Source organism: Melozone crissalis, unplaced genomic scaffold (assembly GCF_028551555.1).
Source record: "Melozone crissalis strain CALT ecotype California unplaced genomic scaffold, PUWL_Pcris_2 ptg000231l_1, whole genome shotgun sequence".
Taxonomy (NCBI): domain Eukaryota; kingdom Metazoa; phylum Chordata; class Aves; order Passeriformes; family Passerellidae; genus Melozone; species Melozone crissalis.
In genome coordinates this window covers 306,438-327,184 of record NW_026535993.1, presented here as the reverse complement: position 1 = coordinate 327,184, position 20,747 = coordinate 306,438, and the positions used below count along the sequence as shown (strand labels likewise).

Below are 20,747 nucleotides of genomic sequence, written 5' to 3'. Positions count from 1 at the left end.
TTAGGTGGGCTGGGGGGATTCCGGGGTAATGAAGCCTTAATTGGTCTTATCCTAGGGCAAGGTATTACAGCTGCAGAGCTCAGCCCCCAAGGGGACGGAGTGCCAGAGGCCAGCTCGCTTAGATCAAGGTCGCGGGTCAGCCCCTAGCAAGCAGGGGGATATTCAGCTCTTATAGTGATTAGCCAGCTTTTATGATTTCAGCTTTGCTTGCTAGGCAGCTTGCCCTTGGCTTGAGGCTTCAGCAGACGGAAAGAGAGGAGAAAGAAGAAGACACTGGCCATTCCACAAAGATGGCTTTATTGGAGGGGTCCGTGAAGGGTCTCAGCTCTTCTTCTTCTTCTTCTTCTAAGTTAGTAGGGGTACAATATGCTACTTTTATAGCCTTGGCCCCAATCCAATCTTGACCAATGGCAAAGGGTTAGAGGGACCATAAGTGACCAATAGTAGGGTTAACAAGATATTGACTTACATGGCTATAGGGATAGGTTATAGGGCAGATGTCCATGGAGTCAGGAAGCTTCTTTGCTGCTGTGTCTGCATTCCTATTGTTCAGATCCTTCATGGCTCCTTTGCTAAACCTGTGGTGTTTACTGCACCAGGGGGACAGGGACCCTGCTGGGCATGAGCAGCATTGGACTTCTGGAGGGAAACTGTTAGGGGGAGCTGGGGCAGAGTGACCAACCCAGTGACTTTACACAGATCTCCTGTGATGTCACAGCCTGCTCTGTGATGTCACAACTCATTATCAATGTCACACAGATGGTCTCTGATGTCACAGCCAACCCTCTGGTGTCATAGTCCGCTCTGTGACGTCACGCTCCCATCCCCTCCCCGTGATGTCACAGCCTGCTCTGTGATGTCACAACTCATTATCAATGTCACACAGATGGTCTCTGATGTCACAGCCAACTCTGTGTTGTCATTATCTCCTCTATGATGTCTGACCTCTGCCCTGTGGTTTCACAGCTGGCTCTGTGATGTCACAGAGACAGCCTATGATGCCGTAGCTGCTTGATGACATCACATAACTCACTCTGTAATGTCATAGCCCACTCTGTGATCTCATGTTACCAGATGATAAATTGTCTACACCAGGTGAACACACACAATGCTGGTTCTCCAAAACCCCAGGCCTGTGGAAACCACACAATGCCCATTGTGTGAGAAGGAGAACTGAAATTCACCAGCCTCAGTGTCCTGCCAGCTCAGCCAGGCCCACTGGAACATTGGGGTCCATGAGCACCAGGGACCACCAGAGACCCCCCAGGACAGGAGAATGCATGCAAAAGGGGAGGGGACATATGTTAATGATTTTGGAGACATGATTATCATACGTTTGTTTAGTTCAGGAAAATCAATGAATATGTGTGCAAAATACAGAATATAAACAGAAATTTTCCTGCCCTCAGCATGCATGGCTTTGGGAAGAGCTATCCCCCTGTGCATCTGGCCAAATAAAGAATGCTGCTTCTTAATGCTACACTGGGGTAATGGAGTTATATTATTGTGCCAAATTTTTGGTAACAATCCCACTCCCAAGGAAAGCTCTGTCTGCTGCTGTTCACAAACAGAGAAGGGCTGGTGGGAGATATGGTGGTTGAAGGCTGCCTCCGTCCAGTGACCATGAAATAATCAAGTTTCCAATATTCTGTGAAAGAAGTAGGGGCAGCAACAAAACTTTATCACTGGAATTAGGGAGGGCAGACCTTGGATTCAGGATGCAGATTTGGAGAGTACTGAATCAGGTACTCATTTTATACGGGAAACAGCCCTTAAAAACAAAGGTGTCCAGGAAGGATGGATACACCTCAAGAAAGGAATCTTAAGGGGGAAGGAGCAGCCTGTCCCTCTGTGCCGAAGTTGAACCAGAGAGGAAAATTATTGTCCTGGCTGGGCATGAACTTTTGTGGGAACTCAGGAAAAAAGAGGGTGAATCACCATTGGAAAGAAGATCAGGCATCTTAGGAAGTGTTTAAGGATGTTGTTAGGTCATGCAGAAGGAAAAGTAGAGTGGTGAAAGGTCAATTAGATCTTAACCAGGCCATTTCTGTGAAAAATATTAAAAAATGTTTTTAAAAATAAATTAATAGCAAAAGGACGGATAAGTAGAACATCTAATCTTTATTGGATGCAGTGAGGAGTAGAGTAACTAAGGATAAGGAAAAGCTGAGCTGCTTAACACCTTCTTTGCCCCAGTTTTCAACATTAGGACAGGTTGCCCTCAGGACAAGTGTTCTCCTGAGCTGGTGGATGGGCACAGGGAGCAGAACAGCCCCCCTGAAATCCAGAAGGAAGCAGCTGGGGACCTGCTGAGCCAGATGGGCAAGAAGGCCAATGGCTCCTGGCCTGGATCAGGAATGGTGTGGCCAGCAGAAGCAGGGCAGTGATTCTTCCCCTGCACTCAGCACTGCTGAGGCCACACCTCTACTGCTGTGTCCATTCCTGGGCCCCCAATTTAGGAAGGCCATGGAGGGGCTGGAGCGTGTCCAGAGAAGGGCAAGAAGGCCGGTGAGGGGTCTGGAACACAAGTCCTATGAGGGGTGGCTGAGGGAGCTGGGGTTGTTTATCCTGGAGAAGAGGAGGCTCAGGGGAGACCTCTTCACCCTCTGCAACTCCCTGACAGGAGGGCGCAGCCAAGGGGGGATCGGGCTCTTCTGACAGGGAACAGTGACAGGACAAGAGGACACAGCTTAAGATGTGCCAAGGGAGGGTTAGACTGGACATTTGGAACAGGTTCTTCACAGAAAAGTCGATTGGCCATTGGAAGGGGCTGCCCAGGGAGCTGATGGACTCACTGGAGCTGTCCCTGGAGGTGTTTATGGAAAGACTGAATGTGGCACTCAGTGCCATGGTCTGGGTGACAAGGTGGTGTTGGGTCACAGGTTGGAGTTGCTGATCTCCAAGGTCTTTTTCAGCCTGTGATTCTGTGATGATTGTGATACTGCGTGGCATCATAAAACCAAGGGTCTCTTCTCACAGTGCAGGGCTAAATCAAACCAAGGAGTCCATTTTGGGACTCTGCCGCCTCATGGAATTCAGAAGACTGTTGTAACACTGTGTGGCTTTGTAGAAATGAGGAGACTGTTGTGACATTGTGCGGCCTTGTGTGACAATGGGGCCATTCTGACAATGCAGGGCCCCATGGAACAAAGAGCCCATTTTTGCACTGAGCACACTCATGGAATGAAGGAAACAGTTTTGACAATGTGGTGCCCCTTGGGACTAAGAGGCCATTGTGACACTGCGGGGTCCAGGGAGAACACAGAACACTGTGAAACCGAGGGGCCCTTTAGAATCAAGAGGCCATTGTGACTCTGTGGAACCTCCTGGAATCATGGAGACCCTTGTGACACTCCAGGGGCCCATGAAGCAAGGGATATCAAAAGTTGAGTGCGAGTGTGGATCTGCTCAAGGGTAGGAGGGCTCTGCAGAGGGCCCTGGACAGGCTGGATCCAGGGCCCAAATCCAACAAGGTGAGGTTGAACACAACCAAGTGCCAGGTCCTGCACTTTGGCCACAACAACCCCTGCAGCGCTACAGGCTGGGGACAGAGTGGCTGGACAGCGGCCAGGCAGAAAGGGACCGGGGGCACTGATGGACAGCAGGCTGGACATGAGGCAGCACTGTGCCCGGGTGGGCAAGAAGGCCAATGGCTCCTGGCCTGGATTAGGAGTGGTGTGGCCAGCAGGAGCATAGCTGCTGTGCAGCCCCTGACATACCCCCAGCTCTGCACACAGACATTGCTGCTGCAGGTCCATAGTAGGCAAGGAAATGGGTATCTCTGCAGAAAACTTTTCTGGGAGATCCTTTAGTTTATTTAAAGCCACTGAGAGCACAGGACCTTATTGGTACAATCTGTGGCCACAGGGAAGATGGAGAGAAACAAAATGAGAAATGGCACAAACAATGGCATGCCTTTGTGGACAATATTTAAAAACTAAAACAAAGGAATAAAAAGAACAAACGACCAAACCCAAGTACTATCAAAGATGACTCTTATTAGGAGTGACTTGCAGAAACTGGCCAGCAGTTTATTGTTTCTGAAACCATCCAGTCATCAGTGTCCACATTGCAGCCTTGAGCTCCTGGTTCCTCAGGCTGTAGATGAGGGGGTTCAGGGCTGGAGGCACCACTGAGTACAGAACTGACACTGCCAGATCCAGGGATGGGGAGGAGATGGAGGGGGGCTTCAGGTGAGCAAACACGATAGTGCTGAAAAACAGGGAGACCACAGCCAGGTGAGGGAGGCAGGTGGAAAAGGCTTTGTGCCGTCCCTGCTCAGAGGGGATCCTCAGCACAGCCCTGAAGATCTGCACATAGGAAAAAACAATGAACACAAAACAACCAAAAGCTATGGAGACAGTGAAAACAGAAACTTTTATTTTCCTGAGGTAGTATTTGGAGCAGGAGAGCTTGAGGATCTGTGGGATTTCACAGAAGAACCGGTCCAGGGCATTTCCATGGCACAGGGGCAGGGAAAATGTATTGGCTGTGTGCAGCAGAGCATTGAGAAAGGCACTGGCCCAGGCAGCTGCTGCCATGTGGGCACAAGCTCTGCTGCCCAGGAGGGTCCCGTAGTGCAGGGGTTTGCAGATGGACACGTAGCGGTCGTAGCACATGATGGTCAGGAGGGAAAATTCTGTTGTGATAAAGAAGAGAAAGAAGAAAACCTGTGCAGCACATCCTGAGTAGGAGATGTCTCTGGTGTCCCAGAGGGAATTGTGCATGGCTTTGGGGAGAGTGGTGCAGATGGAGCCCAGGTCGCTGAGGGCCAGGTTGAGCAGGAAGAAGAACATGGGCGTGTGCAGGTGGTGGCCGCAGGCTACGGCGCTGATGATGAGGCCGTTGCCCAGGAGGGCAGCCAGGGAGATGCCCAGCAAGAGGCAGAAGTGCAGGAGCTGCAGCTGCCGCGTGACTGCCAATGCCAGCAGGAGGAAGTGCCTGATGGAGCTGCTGTTGAACATTTGCTGCCTTAGGAAATGGTTTTCTGCTGAGGAGGAAAAGGCAGGAGAGAGCCGGGCTCAACACAGAGCAAGATATATTGCATATCCTACAGCAATTCAACATTCAGGATCTCTCTTTTTGGAACCACTTCTCTGCATTCTCCTCACCTGGGACCTGGGTTTTTCAGGCATTGAGACCAGGGGCTCCCAAACAGGCTCCAGAGGATTCCTTCTTTTTGTTCAGTGAGAGGCAACTGAGAAGGCTGGGTGATCACCAATTAAATGGACTCCTGAAACACCAGAATGCTTTTCAGTCCTGCTGTTTGCAATTTGCCCATCTGAAGAACTGAGCTGAGGAAAGTCCTTGTCTTTTTTCATCCAGTTGCACCTGCCACAGTTAGGAGTGATTGTGGATGTTTGAAATCCCTGACATTTCTAAAGCACTGCAGGTGAATCCGTGTGGGTGTGAGAGGCACAGGGATGGACTCTCAGTGCAGGGACAAGAGAGCAGCTCTGCCCATCAGGGCTGTTCTCAGCTGCCCCTTGCTGGCAGCTTGGAGCTGAAGGAGAGGCACCCAGAGGAGTTCCCCTAAGAGAAACAGGGCAGTGCTGAGGGCAGAGGGCTCTGGGCAGAGAGCACATGGACAGAGCCCTCGCCTTCTCCCAGAGTGCCTCATGAGGATCTCAGCTGTCTCCTGCCAGGCTGGTGCACAGAGGGATCATTGCAGTGCCCAGGTGCAGCTGCCCAGCAGCATTTCCCTGGCCCTGCCACTGAGCTGTCTCCTCCATGGGGATCCCAGGCAGCCCAGAGACAGCACAGGAGAGCTGTGCCCTTCTGGAGAGCACCCTGCAGCCCTGCAGGACACCCAGGGAATGAGCTGAACGGCCCTGAGGGCACCTGGGCACTCTGCTCCCACAGACACATCTCCGCAGCAGGATCCAAGGGGTCCCTGCCTGGACGGGCACCTGCCAGCCCCAAACCCTGGCTCTGCCTCAGAAACCCCAATGGTGGCAAAAAGGACAGCACAGGCACCTGGAGATGGCAGAGAAATGTCACAATGCTCCTGCCAGGGGACAGCAGGGACATAGAGACTGATGGAAATCAGGGGCTTGTCCTTCCTTCCCTGGGCTCTGGCTGCTGCAGGGGCTCTGCACAGCTGAGCCCCCGTGGGATGAGGGCAGGGGCTCTGTTTAGGATGGGAAAGGAGCCCAGGGAGGAGCTGCTGGGGGAAGGTGCCTGAGCCACAGGGACAGCAGGGAGGTGCCACATCCCCCAGGCCAGCATTTGTGGCAGCAGCTCCCTGTCCCTCCCTTCCCGTGTCTCTGCTGAGTGGGGCTGTTCCTGCCAGCAGCATCTCGCTGTTCCCAGCTCCGCTCCCTGCCAGGGCTCACACAGCCCATCTCCACCCCATGGCCCTGGGGCAGCTCTGCCTGTGCAGGGACCTGTCCTGTGCCTCTGAGGGGGCAGCAGGGAAGCCTCGCTCCGGAGCTTGTTCTGCTCCACACCAGGACATCCAGGAGAGCCACCCTGACAGGTCCTGTCAGTGCTGGCATTGTCACAGACACTTCCAGGAACTCACCTGCATTGCCTTGCAGCCAGAGACTCACCATGTCCAGGGGCTGTGCAGATTTCTCCCCTGATGTGGTCTCTCCTGTCCTCCCACCCCACCCCTTTAACCTCTTTGTCACTTGTGCTGCCTGCCCTTGCTGCCTGCAGATACTCCCCTGTCTGCCCTATGGCCGCCTCCTCTGCAGAGGAGGAACTGGGTGAGGGCTTGCAAAAGATCATGGAAACTGTGGGATGTGCCAGCCTTAGGAGAAGCCTCCAGGAATGGAATTTTAACTTTCCTAGAGGCAGAGAATTATTCATTCAAACCCTGGGAAAATTTGTCCCCTGGCAAGAGCTCAATCACCCTCCCAGCCCAGGCTGCCTCTGCTCTCTCTGTGCCTCTGTGCTGTGCCCGGGTGGCTGCAGGCAGAGCCCCAGCCCTGCTGGGCTGGGAGAGGAGCTGCTCCTGGCCAGAGCTGTCACTCTGCAGCTCTGCTGCCCTTGCCAGGAGCTGCCTCTGTGCCAGGAGCCTGGCCCATCCCAGCAGCAGAGACACTGCACAAGGACTTCTCTTGTGGGTTGGGTGCTGAGTCCTGAACATCAGTCCCTGAGAGAGAGTTGAAGAAATCTCTCAAGAATTTAAAGTCACAATCAATCTCCAAATTTTCTTGAAGTTTTATGGGTCCCACTGAGGGACATGACTGAGAAAGTGTCCCCAGGTACCAGTTAGAGCAGAACACTGGAGGCAATGATGACAGCTGGGGACAAACAAGGCTAAGGTGTCTCTGGTGCTGAGCAAAGCTGGATGTGTTTGAGGAATGCAAAGGGCCAAGGCCTGAGCCCCAGCCCCTGGCCAGGCAGATGCTGTCCCTCCCTCCTTGCTCAGGGCTCTTGCTGGGATGGGCACTGGCATGTGGGGATGTGCAATGGCAAGGGCAGGAGCATGGGGCGGCCCCTGCCAGGCTGCTGAGCAGGGACAAGGAGGCAATGAAGCCCCGGGCCAGCAAGGGTCACTTGTCTCCTGCTCCTGGCTCCTGGTTCCACCAGGCCTTCCTGCGTCACAATGGTCCCTTGGTTCCAAGAGGTTTCTCAGGTCACAATGGTCTCCTTGGATCCACAGCATCACAATGGATCATTGGTTCAATGTGGCCCCAAGGTGCCAAAATGGATTTTGGTTCTGTGGGGTTCTGCTGTGTCACCATGGACCTTTTGTTCCATGAGTTTGCACAGTGTCACAGCTGACTCCTTGGGTCTGCGAGGGACCACTATCACCAAATCTCTGAAATATCAGAATAAGGCTCCCTACCACTAATTTGCTATTTAAGAGGGAATAATTTATTCAGGCTTAAGGTCCAAAATGGGATAACTCCTAACCATATGTGTACATGTAATTGTACCAGGGTGTTCCTTATATACAGACCCTAAATATGAATTACAATTTACCCACTTCCAAAAAACACACCCCAAGTTCCCAGATTCAGTCCTTGTTTTCTCTATCCCTGCACCCTTGAGCCAGATTTCTTCTTCTTCTCTTCCAACCATCCTTGCTGGGAAAGCAGCCCCTGCATGACTTGTTCCTGTGCTGAAAGTTCACAGGCAGGGTAAACATGGAATGAACCCTTTTGGTATCAGCCCCAGGCTTTGTGTGGGCAGGCAGAGGCAGGCAGGAGGCAGAGCTGTCAGCAAAGGAAGGGGCCAGCCAGGTGGGGCAGCCGGGGGATGCCGACAGCCTGCAGGGACAGAGGCGCAGGGCAGGGACATCGTAGCACAGCCTGGGCTGCACAGGGCACAGGCATGTGCAGCAGCTGCAAGACAGCCCTGCCAGAGCCACCTTGGGCAGCACTTTGGCCATGGCTGCTGGGCCTGGGCCTGAGGCAGGAGCAGGAGACAAGTGACCCTTGCAGGCCTGGGGCCTCATTGCCTCCTTGTCCCTGCTCAGCAGCCTGGCAGGGGCCGCCCCATGCTCCTGCCCTTGCCATTGCACATCCCCACATGCCAGTGCCCATCCCGGCAAGAGCCCTGAGCAAGGAGGGAGGGACAGCATCTGCCTGGCCAGGGGCTGGGGCTCAGCCCTTGGCCCTTGGTATTCCTCAAACACATCCAGCTTTGCTCAGCACCAGAGACACCTTAGCCTTGTTTGTCCCCAAGCTGTCATCATTGCCTCCAGTGTTCTGCTCTAACTGGAACCTGGGGACACTTTCTCAGTCATGTCCCTCAGTGGGACCCATTAAAACTTCAAGGAACTTTGGAGTTTCAATTTAACTTTGAGTTCTTGAGAAGTTTTTTGAAGTCACTCTCAGTCACTGAGTCTGATGTAAACAACATCAATGCCCTGTGAGGATCATTAAATTTTTGCTAGTCATGTTATTGAGAAAGATTTCAAAGAACTTGTAAGAAATACACATTCCTATTTGAAATGAAGTATTTTAATTTATTTCTCTTTACATCAGAGATGATTGCAGCATTCTTTGATTGATATTGACCCAGGGTCTCTCCTCAGCAGCTCTGGCCTGCTCACAGAAGCTGTGCCTTGAGCTCTGACCCAGTGTGGACAACCTTGCTCCACATTGCCCAGCCCCATCCTGTCTGTCCTCACTCCCCTGAGACCTGCTGTGCTTGCAGAGCTGGCTGCACTCAGCCTAAGAGGGGTTTGCCCTTTTTGGGATTTTTTGAAGCAATCTGAAACTCCTGAGTTTCCTCACTGCAAACAGACACACTGCTCAGGTGTGTGCCAGCCCCAGGTGCCACCAAAGCCACTGCAGAGCTGCCCTGGGCCAGCTGTGAGGGTGGATCATCAGCCCAAGCTGCACGGGGCCACTGCAAGGGGCTGTGGCCATGGGCACTGCACTGACCCCACTGCTGGGTTTGGCTGCCACGGCCACTGAAAGAAATTAAACTGTCCTTGGAAACACTGGGGAGGTCTGGGACATACTGGGGAACACTGGGAATGCTGTGGGAGTCACTGGGACATACTGGGAGTGACACTGGGAAAGACAGGGACATCCTAGGAACACGAGGAATGCTGAGGGGGAATGTGGGTGGACTGAGAAGGACTGTGGGGGTACACTGGGACATACTGGGAGGGATACTGGGGCAAACGGGGCACACTGGGGACATTGCGGGGAAGACTGGGGACACGGGGGTATCCTGTGGGTGAAACTGGGGGGGAATTGGAAGGGACTGGGAATAAACTCAGGTGTATTGGGAGGGACTGGGCTGTACTGGGAAGGATTGGAGGGGCACTGCACTAGTACTGGGCTGTACTGATGATGAACTGGATAAGGGCGAATGGGATGTTCCTGCCCCCACCGTATCCCATTTGCCGAGGCTCCCGCCCATCACTGAAGCAGCTAATCAGCACAAGGGATCAAGGCCTGGGGGCGGTGCCAAAGGCTGGCGCCATCTTTCCTCTTTGCCTACAACTCCCGTCATGCCCCGCGGCCCGACTGAGCCGTATTAGAGCCGGAATTACAATGGCCGTCATTCCCGTGCTCCACAGGACCCCGGGATCCGCCCCCATCTCTCCCATAAGTGTCCCCCAGACCCTCCAGGATCCCTCAGTGCCGTCTCACCGCCCATTCGGGACCCCCCCCAGAAGCTTCCTCGGACCCCCTGAGTGCTCCCAACCCCATAGATGCCTGGTACAGCCACTTCTGGGAATTCATCTCCTCTCATCCCCCGCGGCCCAAGAGCCCCTCAGAACACAGTCCCGCGCCTAAAACTCCTGCCGTGCCCCGCGTCCTAAAGAGCCCGGTCAGAGGTCCCCGAGCTCCCCTGCAAGGGCTCGCGAACCGTTTAAGTTCCCCCGAGGATCTCCAGTCACGGCTCGGATGCAAAAGTGTCCTCCAAGTGCCGTCCCGGACCCCCAAATATCGTGTTCGAGCCACTTCCAGGACTACAGCTCCCATCATGCTCTGCAGCGCTCGTCCATCGCTATTCCAGCCGGGACTTTATCTCCCGTCATGCTCCGCGCCCCACCGAGAGCCATTACAGCTGCGCCCAGAACTCCCGTGATGCTCCTTGGCTCTGTTAAACCATATGATACCCGCGCCTACAACTCCCATCACCCCCCGCGCCCCAGAGAGCCCCGTTCGAGTGCCCCAAGTACTTGCCCCGACCCCGACGGGCCCCAGATTCCCCTCCGTGACCTCCAAGGGTCCCCCTGGACCCCCAAGTGCTGCCCCGGACCCTGAACTCTCCCTCAGAATCCCTGAGTGCCCCTTCATGTGCCCATCCGGCTCCCCCAAGTGTCCTGCAGACCCCCAAGTTCTCTCTGAATTCCATCCCCAGACCCAAAACTGCCCTAAATGGGCCCCAGAAATGTCTCCAGGGACCCTAAAGTTCCCCCTTTGACCCTTTATGAAAAAATAAGAAAAAAGGTGACAAAAGTGCTAAATTTTTTGCATAAAGAAGTAGAAATCAATAGCTGATATTTATCAATTATTGAAGGGAATTATAGTACTTAGAACCAATGATGAATAAATTTTTTGGTTGCTTAAAATGCATTGATTTTTCATATCACTTTAGAAATTGGGTAATAAAAATATTGAATAATAATATTTAAAATAAGAAAAAAAATTACTATAATTTTAGTAATTATTATATCCTAATTTTCAAGTAAAATAGATAATTTTTTTAAAATACTTTTAGATGTCAGTCCCAGGTAGGCGATGTCACACATGGTGAGGTTGGGGGTGAGGAGCAACTTGGCCAAACAGGCTCAGCCTGCAAGGGGCTCATTCTTCTCCACGCCCAGACCTCCTAAGGAGACATTCAGCATCAAGATCACTAAGGAAATGCGTCTGTCCCCTCTTTTCTGAAATGAAAAGAAGAAAATATTTCCCTGACTAAACCCAAAAATCCTGATGTGCACTTTGGAGTCTCCCTCCTGAAGACAACTCCAAACTGACCCAAATCACTGCACAAGCCCTGGAGACTCAAAGACAGTGGAAGGGAGACAAACAGCTCCTGAGGGCTTTCTGTATTTTTATCAGCTCCACACTGCATTTGGGGCTGGGTCCAGGAGACTCAGGCACGCAGAGAAGAATGGAGAAGCTGCTCAAGGAGTCAGCAGCAAAACTGCAAGTGCCTTGGAGCATGGCTGGGCCCCAGGGAGGGCAGGGAGTGCCCAAGGCTGCCCAGGGCTTGGTGAGAGCATATCCCTGAGGGCAGGATTGCAGGGAGCCCAAGGCTGTGAGCAGGGAACTGCAATGCTGAGCAAGGCCTGGCAGAGCTGGGTTTTCTCTCCTTTCAAGAGTCTCTGGGTAGGCAGAGTTGCTTTCAGGTCCATGGTCCCTGTGCTGCTCTTGGCCTGTTCTGGTTAGGGTGACGAAGGCAAAAAGCTCTGACCATGGTCCTGATGTTGTCTTATGTTTTCTCTGGTTAGAGGTGTTATTTTAATTCTTTATTTGCATGGTGGCTTGTTGTTCTAGGGGTTTTTGTTAGGTCATTCTTTTCTGTTAGGTCTTATGGGATTTTCATATTTGGTTATTATGACATAATCCTCTTCTTTATGGTGTCGGGTGGTTCGCCATCTTAGATGAGAGTGGGAGTGATAGTAAAAGGTTTTAAAATCATAAAATTAGGGGAATTAGAAAGAAGCTAGACTTAGTTACATAACAATAGAATATAAAAACATATTTACCCCGAATGCATGTTGGAGACAGATTTGGGTTTATACCCCTGGCACCCAGAGCTCTTCAATAAAAGCACCTGCATAGAATCATTCTCATGATTATGTGCTTCTGAACACTGACAGGAGCAGTGGGGGGCACCCCTGACAGTGAGGGGATTTATGTAATTATAAATCCTTTAACCAGCATTGGAACTTGACATAACTGGTAAACATTCAACAAACAATCTATAACTAAAATTGGAACTTTATATTAACTCCTATAACAACGAACTTTATATCAACTCCTTTAACAATGTATTTTCCACAATTTCCCTCTCTAATTGTTCCATTGGGCTCAAGCCTGCTTCAATTAGCAATTACTTCTTCTTGAAAGTACAATTTTCTTACAATTTTAAATATTAGTTGTAAATTTCCTTGGTATCTTCACGTTCTTGATTGTTCATTGTCATGATTTCTTTTACTTCTTTTTTATTAAGCTCTTTTGGTATCATTACACTTGCTTGTAAAGCAGATGTTACAACTCGGATTATACAGGGGAGCATGCAAGGTAGGAGGATCAAACTAGCAATTTCACTTATGATGAAAAAGTGGGTTTTTTCCCACCAGTTTCCTTTTAACGACCAGAAATTGTCCTACCAGCTGGTATCAAATGTAGGGGTCCACTCTTGTGTTCCAACATAGACTAACTTCCGGATTTCCTTTGAGATATTTCTAATGACTTCATTGCAGTCATCTATTTCTAAGCAGCACTCAGAGGCATTAAATTTTCCACATGTGCTTCCTTCATGGTCTAGTAATTAATCTACTGCTAGTCTGATTTGATACACCACAGTTCTAGTCTGAGATAGTTGGTCATTTATGTGGTCTAAAGCCAGAGAGGCTCGGTTCGACACCATCTCGAGTGCTGCTTGTAATCTCAGAATCCGATTTAACCCCATATAAATTGGGGTCTGGTGTCGCCAGGACCCATCTTGAGCCCAGGTCGCCAGTCCAAAAGTGTAAATTATTTCCTGGGGAGTCCATACTGTGTTTTTCCGTGTCTGGGTTCCTCCAATTTCAATTAAGTTTCTTTTTGGTCAGCTAGATCTGTTCAAATCATCATATACTGGGACCCCTTGGTTCGATCCAGACTCTTTTGGGAGTAAGAAAAATGACGGTTTAATAATTCTGATAGTGCAAGTGCTGCTCCACTCCCCGGGTAATTCAGTGTAAGCCACATTCCCACATATCCAAACCAGGTTTTCTGGAGCTTTCTGAGAAGGATCACTGATAGCCATTGGAAATTCCCAGTCCTTGGATATTTCTCTCACTCCCCAGAATGGGTTTATTCCTTTTCCAGTACACTCATGGAATTTATCTCCTTCTTGGTAGATACACCCCATTTCTTTCTTCCCAATGGACCAGTATTTATTGGGCTTTCTAGGGATCTGTCTAGCTAATGGATGTTTTACTTTTAAATATCTTTTACAGGACATTTCTCCTACTGGGGTTTTATACATTTTCCTTTTCCTAGATATACATTATTCATCTCCAATTATTTTAGACGTTAATTGCCACCATTCTTTTCCTCTTTGTCCAATAGTTGGTACTTTTTGTCTCGTTTGTGTCCATTTTAACATATCTATTGGTCTTAAGCTGATCCTTTCCCAAGGCCAGACATTGGCCATTTGTGTATTTCCACAGATCCAGCAATTAGTTACATTCAACTCTTTACTGATCTTTTCCACTAAATCTATGAACAAGTTTTTCCCACGAGATGTTTCTAGGTCTTCTTTCTCATTTACTGATGTTGTTACTTCTTTCTCTTTTATTAAGTCTGCTGTGCCTTTTTGATTGGACTTATGTTCAAAGCAAAGCCAAGCATCTCCTATAGGACACTCCCCAAGCAGTCATTGCTGATAAGTGGCTATATTTTGTGAAATCCAGTAAGTCTTCCCATGCCCTTGGCAGGTTGCTAACAGAGAGAGGTTGGCACAGTTTAAGTTTAAATTTGTACGTACTCATATTAAAGATCCGCTTTCTTTCCCTTTGTAAAGGGGGTAGTAACATTTAGCACATGGGCTCTTCTGACTTCCCAGCATGTTGTTAACAAGTAAGATCAGTAAGAGCATTCCCAGGAGTCTGATATGAGGCATTCCCCTAAACTCTACAACTACTGAGCTGCACCCAGTGATTGGAGTGGCTGTTTTTAGGCGGACTGTAGACTCACCCAGCCTTGCCTCCTGCTTATGCTTTTCTGCTACAGAAGAGCTCATTGGTTTTAGTGCAGAGTTTTTATTCTCTCAGTGTCAACACATTTGACTTTTCTTTACTAATTTATTTTTGCCCTGATGGATGTTTTATAGCAGATTGCTTTGTACGGTAAGATTGGAGTTAACTGGTGTATTTTAACTTTTTAACACCAAAACATGCACCTAAAAGCCTTGAACTCAATGGTCAGATGGCTTTAAGAATTTTGGGTATCCAAAATGATAGAAAAAATACTCCAAACAAATAACGAGGTATTTACTCTTATGCCTAATCCTACAAAAATCACAATATACGCCGAAACAAACAAAGGCTCCAACACAAACTAAAAACTGTTCATCCATTAATAAGCACTAACTAATAATAAATGCAAGAGGAAAGTATCTAATTTCAAACTCAAAAGTAAAATATAAATAACATTAACTGCAATTTTTAACAGTTCTTAACAAGTTTTGATTATTTAAAGAGTTCTTAACAAGTTTTTGACTACAGACAGTCTCCAATAGTCTTTAGGTCTACTTTGGAGGGTTACCTTTAGATCGTCTGAGTGATTAGTCACAATCCATTCATTAGAAGACTTAGTAGGAGATGTGGTTGGTTTTGACTCTTCAGTGGGAGGTGGTCCAGGTCCTTTAATCTGGGTTATATGTGTCCACCCCTTCTCTTGGGTCATATGGCTGTATTTGTGGTGAGTAGGACCTGAAAAGGGCCTTCAAACTTAGAGGTTAAACGTGCAGAGTTCCATGATTTAACTAACACCCAGTCCCCTGGATTGATGTTATGTCCCTTAGTGTCTAAGGGAGAGGTTTGAGGGAGATAGCCCTTTTCCCTGAGATCTTCTAACATACTTCCTATAGCCTTTAGATACTATTGGGTGGCTATCTCACCTTCTGGATAAATTCCAATGCTATACGGTGTTGTCAAGAAGGGGAATCCAAACATCATTTCATAAGGTGAGACTCTTATACCTGATCAAGGCCTTGTTCTAATTTGTAACAGTGCTAAGGGTAGACATTCAAGACAATTCATCTGGGTTTCTGTAACTAATGTAGTTAATGTGTTTTTGATGGTTTTATTCATTCTTTCTACTCCTCTGGAGCTCTGGGGATGCCAATGGGCTGTGCAACCTCCATTTCATTCCCAGGGCTTCAACAGCTTGTTCTAAGATTTGGGCTGTAAAATGTGGACCTTGGTCAGAATCTATATTATTTATTAACCCATATTGGGGAATGATGTTTTCTAGAATTGCTTTTGTGGCTGCTTGGGCTGTCTCTGCTTTTGTTTGGAACGCCTCTACCCAATGGATGAGGTGATCCATGGTCACTAATAAAAGTCTTTGTCCCTGGACAGGGGACATTTCTGTGAAGTCTACCTGCACACTTTGGAATGGCCACAAGGCCAACTCTCTTCCCCCAGATCAGATAGTACTCTTCTCATTACTTTCTGATTAATTTGTTGGCAAGTTAAACATCCCTTGGTAACTGCCTTTGCTATGTTATGTACTCCCATGCACATATGATCCCTTGGAAAGTGGTCACATAAGCCTTGTATTCCCCAGTGGGTCAACTCGTGTAACTCCGTCATCACCATTCGGGCTGGAGCTTTATTTAAAATTTGCTGTCCATCAGGGGTCCACCATTCTCCATTTTCTTTTTGCTGTCCTCTCATCTTTTCTAACTCCCTTAATTCTTTCTCATCAAAGATGGGTCTTTCCTCTACTGGGTGTTCTCTCTATCTGAAGAATTTTAACTGGACTTTCCTGTTCCAAAGGTACTTCTTTCACTACTTGATCAGCTAATTGGTTTCCCTTTATTTCAAGGGTGTCCCCTTTTTGATGTCCTTCTATGTGAACTTTGGCTGTCTCAATTGGTTTCCTTAGTGACTCTAGTACTAATTTTCTTAGGTCTTCATGTATCATATTTTTGCCTTAAGAGTTAAGGTACCCCTGTTCTTCCCATATTTTTCGAATGTATGGGCAATCCCAAATGCGCACCAGGAGTCGATATTGATTGTTCCTTTATCTTTTTCTAGTAAATCTAGACTTCTCTTCAGGGCACAGATTTCACAACACTGGGCAGACCAATTTGAGGGTAGTTTTCCTCAACTTGCATGTTCTGCCCATCTATGGTTGCACACCTTGAGACCTGTTTACTGGCTACCATTCATGATGATCCATCTGTAAATAAAATTCTCCTATATGGGAGGGGCCCATCTTCTAAATCTTCTCTCACTTTAGTCTGCATTTCAATAATTTCTAAACAATCATATTCCAGGTCTGTTAACGGCTCTCCTGTGAGGAACTGGGCTGAATTAAAACATTTTGAAGAGACTAATTGGAGGCCCTTGGTACTTATTAGGACAACTTCATACTTTAGTATTTGGGCGTCGGTTAGCCACTGAGGGGCCTTGTGACTTAAAACATCTTTCACATTTTGTGGGGTATGAACCCGGATCTTCCCCTTTTAGGTTAGTTTCTGTGTGTCTTCTATTGGGGTGGCTGTTGCGTCTCTCACTTGCACACAGGCTGGCCACCCTCTGGCTACTGGATCTGGTAACTTGGAGAGAGATGCGACCGGCTTCCTGCATCCTCCCCAGTCCTGTGTAAGGACTCCGCAAGCTATCTCCTCTTCCACGTTTACCAATAGGTCAAAAATCTTTAAAGGTCTGGTAGGCTCAGTAGAGGGGCAGAGGACAATTTAGTTTTCAGATTCCGAAGCTGTTCCTCGTCATTTGAGGTCCAGGTTACAGGCTCTGAGTCTATCAATTTTTCATATGGAAATTGAACGCTTTTAGTGATTTAATACTGATCAAGCCATAATCTGCAATACTCAAACAAACCTTATAATTTTCTAACATCTCTTTTGGTCTTTGGGGCAGGGATGGGCAGAATTCCCAAAATTCAGGAGGCCACGAAAGGCTTAGACAAAATGAAAATGATTCACTATTGTATCGAAGTCTGGCCTAAGTTAAACCTGCAGGGGGAGTGGCCATGGTATGGGACAAGAGATCCATGGATGTGTTCCCAATTAAAGCAACACCTGAAAACCCAAGAGAGTCCCAGTCTTCAGCAGTTAACATATGCTGCATGTTCGCAGAGGCATACCACCAGCAATGTATAAAAATCTGTAAACTACAAAAACAGAAGGAAAATAATGAGGGGAGAGAAGAGGTTAGTGTTAAGTGGGACCCCCTTGATTACTTACCTCCTCCTCCATTCCCTCCTATTTACCTGGCAAGGCCCCACGCTCCTCTCCCATATCCCCCAATTTTACCTCTGGCCTCTCCATCCCCAGAATCAGCAGCCGCTCCGATCCCATTACCACCTCCGATTAACACTCCTATGGTTATTACTTCTACCCTAACCTCAACTCCCTTACCTCTCCAAACACTACTGTCCCACCTCCTAATCCAGTTATTTCTCCAGTCTACCCCTCAGCCTCTTCAACTGTCTCTCCAGCCCCACCTCGTGTCCCTTCCTACGGGTTCAGTTTCTTTCCCCTTACCTACTGCTATACCATTACTCCCTCCTAACTGGGAGGTGAGCACCTCCATCTCTAACCCAGTTAGACTCAACTAGCCCCATTCCTCCTGTTTCTTCCCAGAAGGGTAACCTCACAGAGGGACCTTACTGTAATACAAGATCTAAAACATCTAAAGTGGAGAAGCTTTTTCCTCTTAGAGAAGTCCCCATGGGTGGGATACGTGGGGGACTTGGGTTTGTGAATGCCCCATTAACAGCCACTGAAATTCGAGGCTTTGTAAAGGAGTTAGGGAACTTAGTGGAGGATGCGGTAGGTATATCAAACCAAGTAAATCTATTTCTAGGCCTTAACATTTACACCTGGGGAGAGCTGAACTCTATTTTAAAAATTTTGTTCAGCGCTGAAGAAGTGAGGATGATCAGGGCCGCACGAATGCGGATCTGGGAGTGAGAAAATCGTTCAGGAGATCCCAGTGACCAGAAATTATCCTTACAGGACCCTGTATATTAGACCAATATACCCAAAGTGTAAAATTTTTATATGACAAATTAGTAAACACTGACCCAATAGAATGGAGAAATGAGGATGACAAAAAACTAAATAATTTGAAAGATAAACAATCCTCAGCACCTGTCCTAAGTTTGCCCAATCTGGAAAAAGAATTTGACCTATTTGTAAATACCGAAAAAGGAATTGCATATGGGGTGGTAGCCCAAGAGTGGGGAGGGTGTAGGAAACCAATAGCTTACATCTCCAAACTTCTAGACCTGGTAGCTAGGAGGTGGCCCACCTGTATTCAAGCAGTTGCTGCAGCAACCACCTTAATTGAAGAGACTCAAAAACTGACCCTGCGATGTAAAATAAGAATCCATACACCACAGGATCTAAAACCAATTTTAAGGCCAAAGAGCCCAGAAGTGGCTTACTGACTCCAGAGTATTAAAGTATGAAATAATCTTAATAGATGCTGATAACCTAGAGCTGGTAACCTCTAAAACTCTAAATCCAGTGCAGTTTCTCTCTGGAGAGCCATTATTAGAACTAGAGCATAACTGCTTGGAACTAGTGGACTTCAGACAAAATTTAGGGAAGATCTAGAAAAGATACCACTACCTTATGGAATAAAATTATTTACTGATGGGTCTTCAAGAATAGTTGAGGGAAAAAGGATGTCTGGATATGCAATAATTGAAACTACAGAAAAGGAAGGCATGAGATTTACTGAGAAGGGCAAACTGCCTTCTAATTGGTCAGCTCAGTGTTGTGAAATCTATGCCTTAAAGAGGGGACTTGACTTATTGGAAGGGGGCCAAGGGACAATTTACACTGACTCACGGTATGCCTTTGGAATCATTCATACATTTGGAAAGATTTGGGAGGAACGTGGGTATCTGAACTCCAAAGGAAAAAACTTAGTGCACACAGAACTGATAAGATCAATATTAGAATCTCTACCTAAACTTGCAGAGATCGCAGTGGTACATGTTAAGGGACATCAGAAAGGGGATATCATCAAGGAAAAAGGGAATCAGTTAGCTGACCAAGTGGCTAAGGAGGCAGCGTTAAACCCAGGGGAGCCAGTGAAATTACTCAGGTTAAACAAAGTGTTAGGTAAAGAAAGGAAAGGAAAACTAGTATTCAGTGAGAAAGAACTAAAAGCAATAAAAGAATTAAAAATGCATCGGGGGAACCAAGGGGAGTGGTTGACACCAGATGGGCGTAAATTTTTAAATAAAGCCCTAGCCCAGAAAATGTTAACAGAGATACATGAATTAACCCATTGGGGGAGTCCAAGGGTTATGTGATCACTATTTAAGAGAAAACTTATCTATCGGAATACATGAGTTAGCAAAAGCAGTAACTCAGGGGTGCTTAATTTGCCAAAAACTAAATCAAAAAGTGATGAGGAGGACCATACGAGGGGGAAGAGAATTCGCCCAAAGACCATTCCAAAACATTCAAATAGACTTTACTGAAATGCCCCCTGTACAGAGTTGCAAACACCTATTGGTAATAGTTGACCACGTTACTCATTGGGTAGAAGCCTTTCCAACTAGAAAAGAGACGGAAAAGCGGTAATAGTAGCCAAGATTATCTTGGAATTCTAACATCAATCCCCGATACAGGTTGGTGAACAATATTGATTCAGATAGGGGACCACACTTTATCGCACAAGTATTACATAAAATAATTGAGGCTTTAGGAATAAAACGGAGATTACATACCCCATGGCGTCCTCAGAGCTCTGGGAGGGTAGAAAGAATGAATAAAACCCTCACAAATATATTAACAAAATTATTTGCAGAAGCGTAGATGAACTGGCTCACATGTCTACCCCTTGCCCTTTTAAGGATCAGGACAGGACCCTGATCAGATATTGGGGTTCCGCCCTATGAAATGATGTTTGGACTCCCATTTTTAATGACTCCATATACTAGTGGGGACTATTTAGAAGGGGAAACAGGTACCTGAAAGTAAATAGAAACCATTGGAAAGACCCTAGAGAGTCTGAGAAAAAGAGGGTATCTTCCCCAAACTTCCCCCCTTGATACAGATGTGCACCAAATAAGTCTGCGAGATTGGGTACTAATGAAGTCATGGAGCAATACGCCATTAACTCCAAAATTTGAAGGATCCTTCCAGGTATTACTCATGACGCACACTGCAGGAAGGACACGACAAAGAGGCTGGACTCACATCACTCCAGTCAAAGGACCGGTACCACCCCCCCCAAACAGCAGACTGGATCCAACAGCACCAGCTACAGACGCTTCCACGTGGGTTGCAATCCCGAACTCAGACAATCTCAAAGTCGCCTTTAAAAAGAGACCAAAGGTTGCTTAGAAAGACTGATAAAAGTACAAGAGACTAATATATTAAAATTGTTATAC

At 47.7% G+C, this 20,747-nt stretch overlaps 1 protein-coding gene across 1 annotated transcript; it reads right to left on the bottom strand.

Annotated features, from left to right (window-relative positions):
• On the bottom strand, positions 1–4,583 carry LOC128949372 (olfactory receptor 14J1-like; the record flags this gene model as incomplete). Its single annotated transcript, XM_054294235.1, has 2 exons — positions 1–9; positions 4,122–4,583. Coding segments are annotated over 2 exons (471 nt in total), but the record flags the coding sequence as incomplete, so codon positions are not given.
• Positions 4,584–20,747: the final 16,164 nt, after the last annotated feature.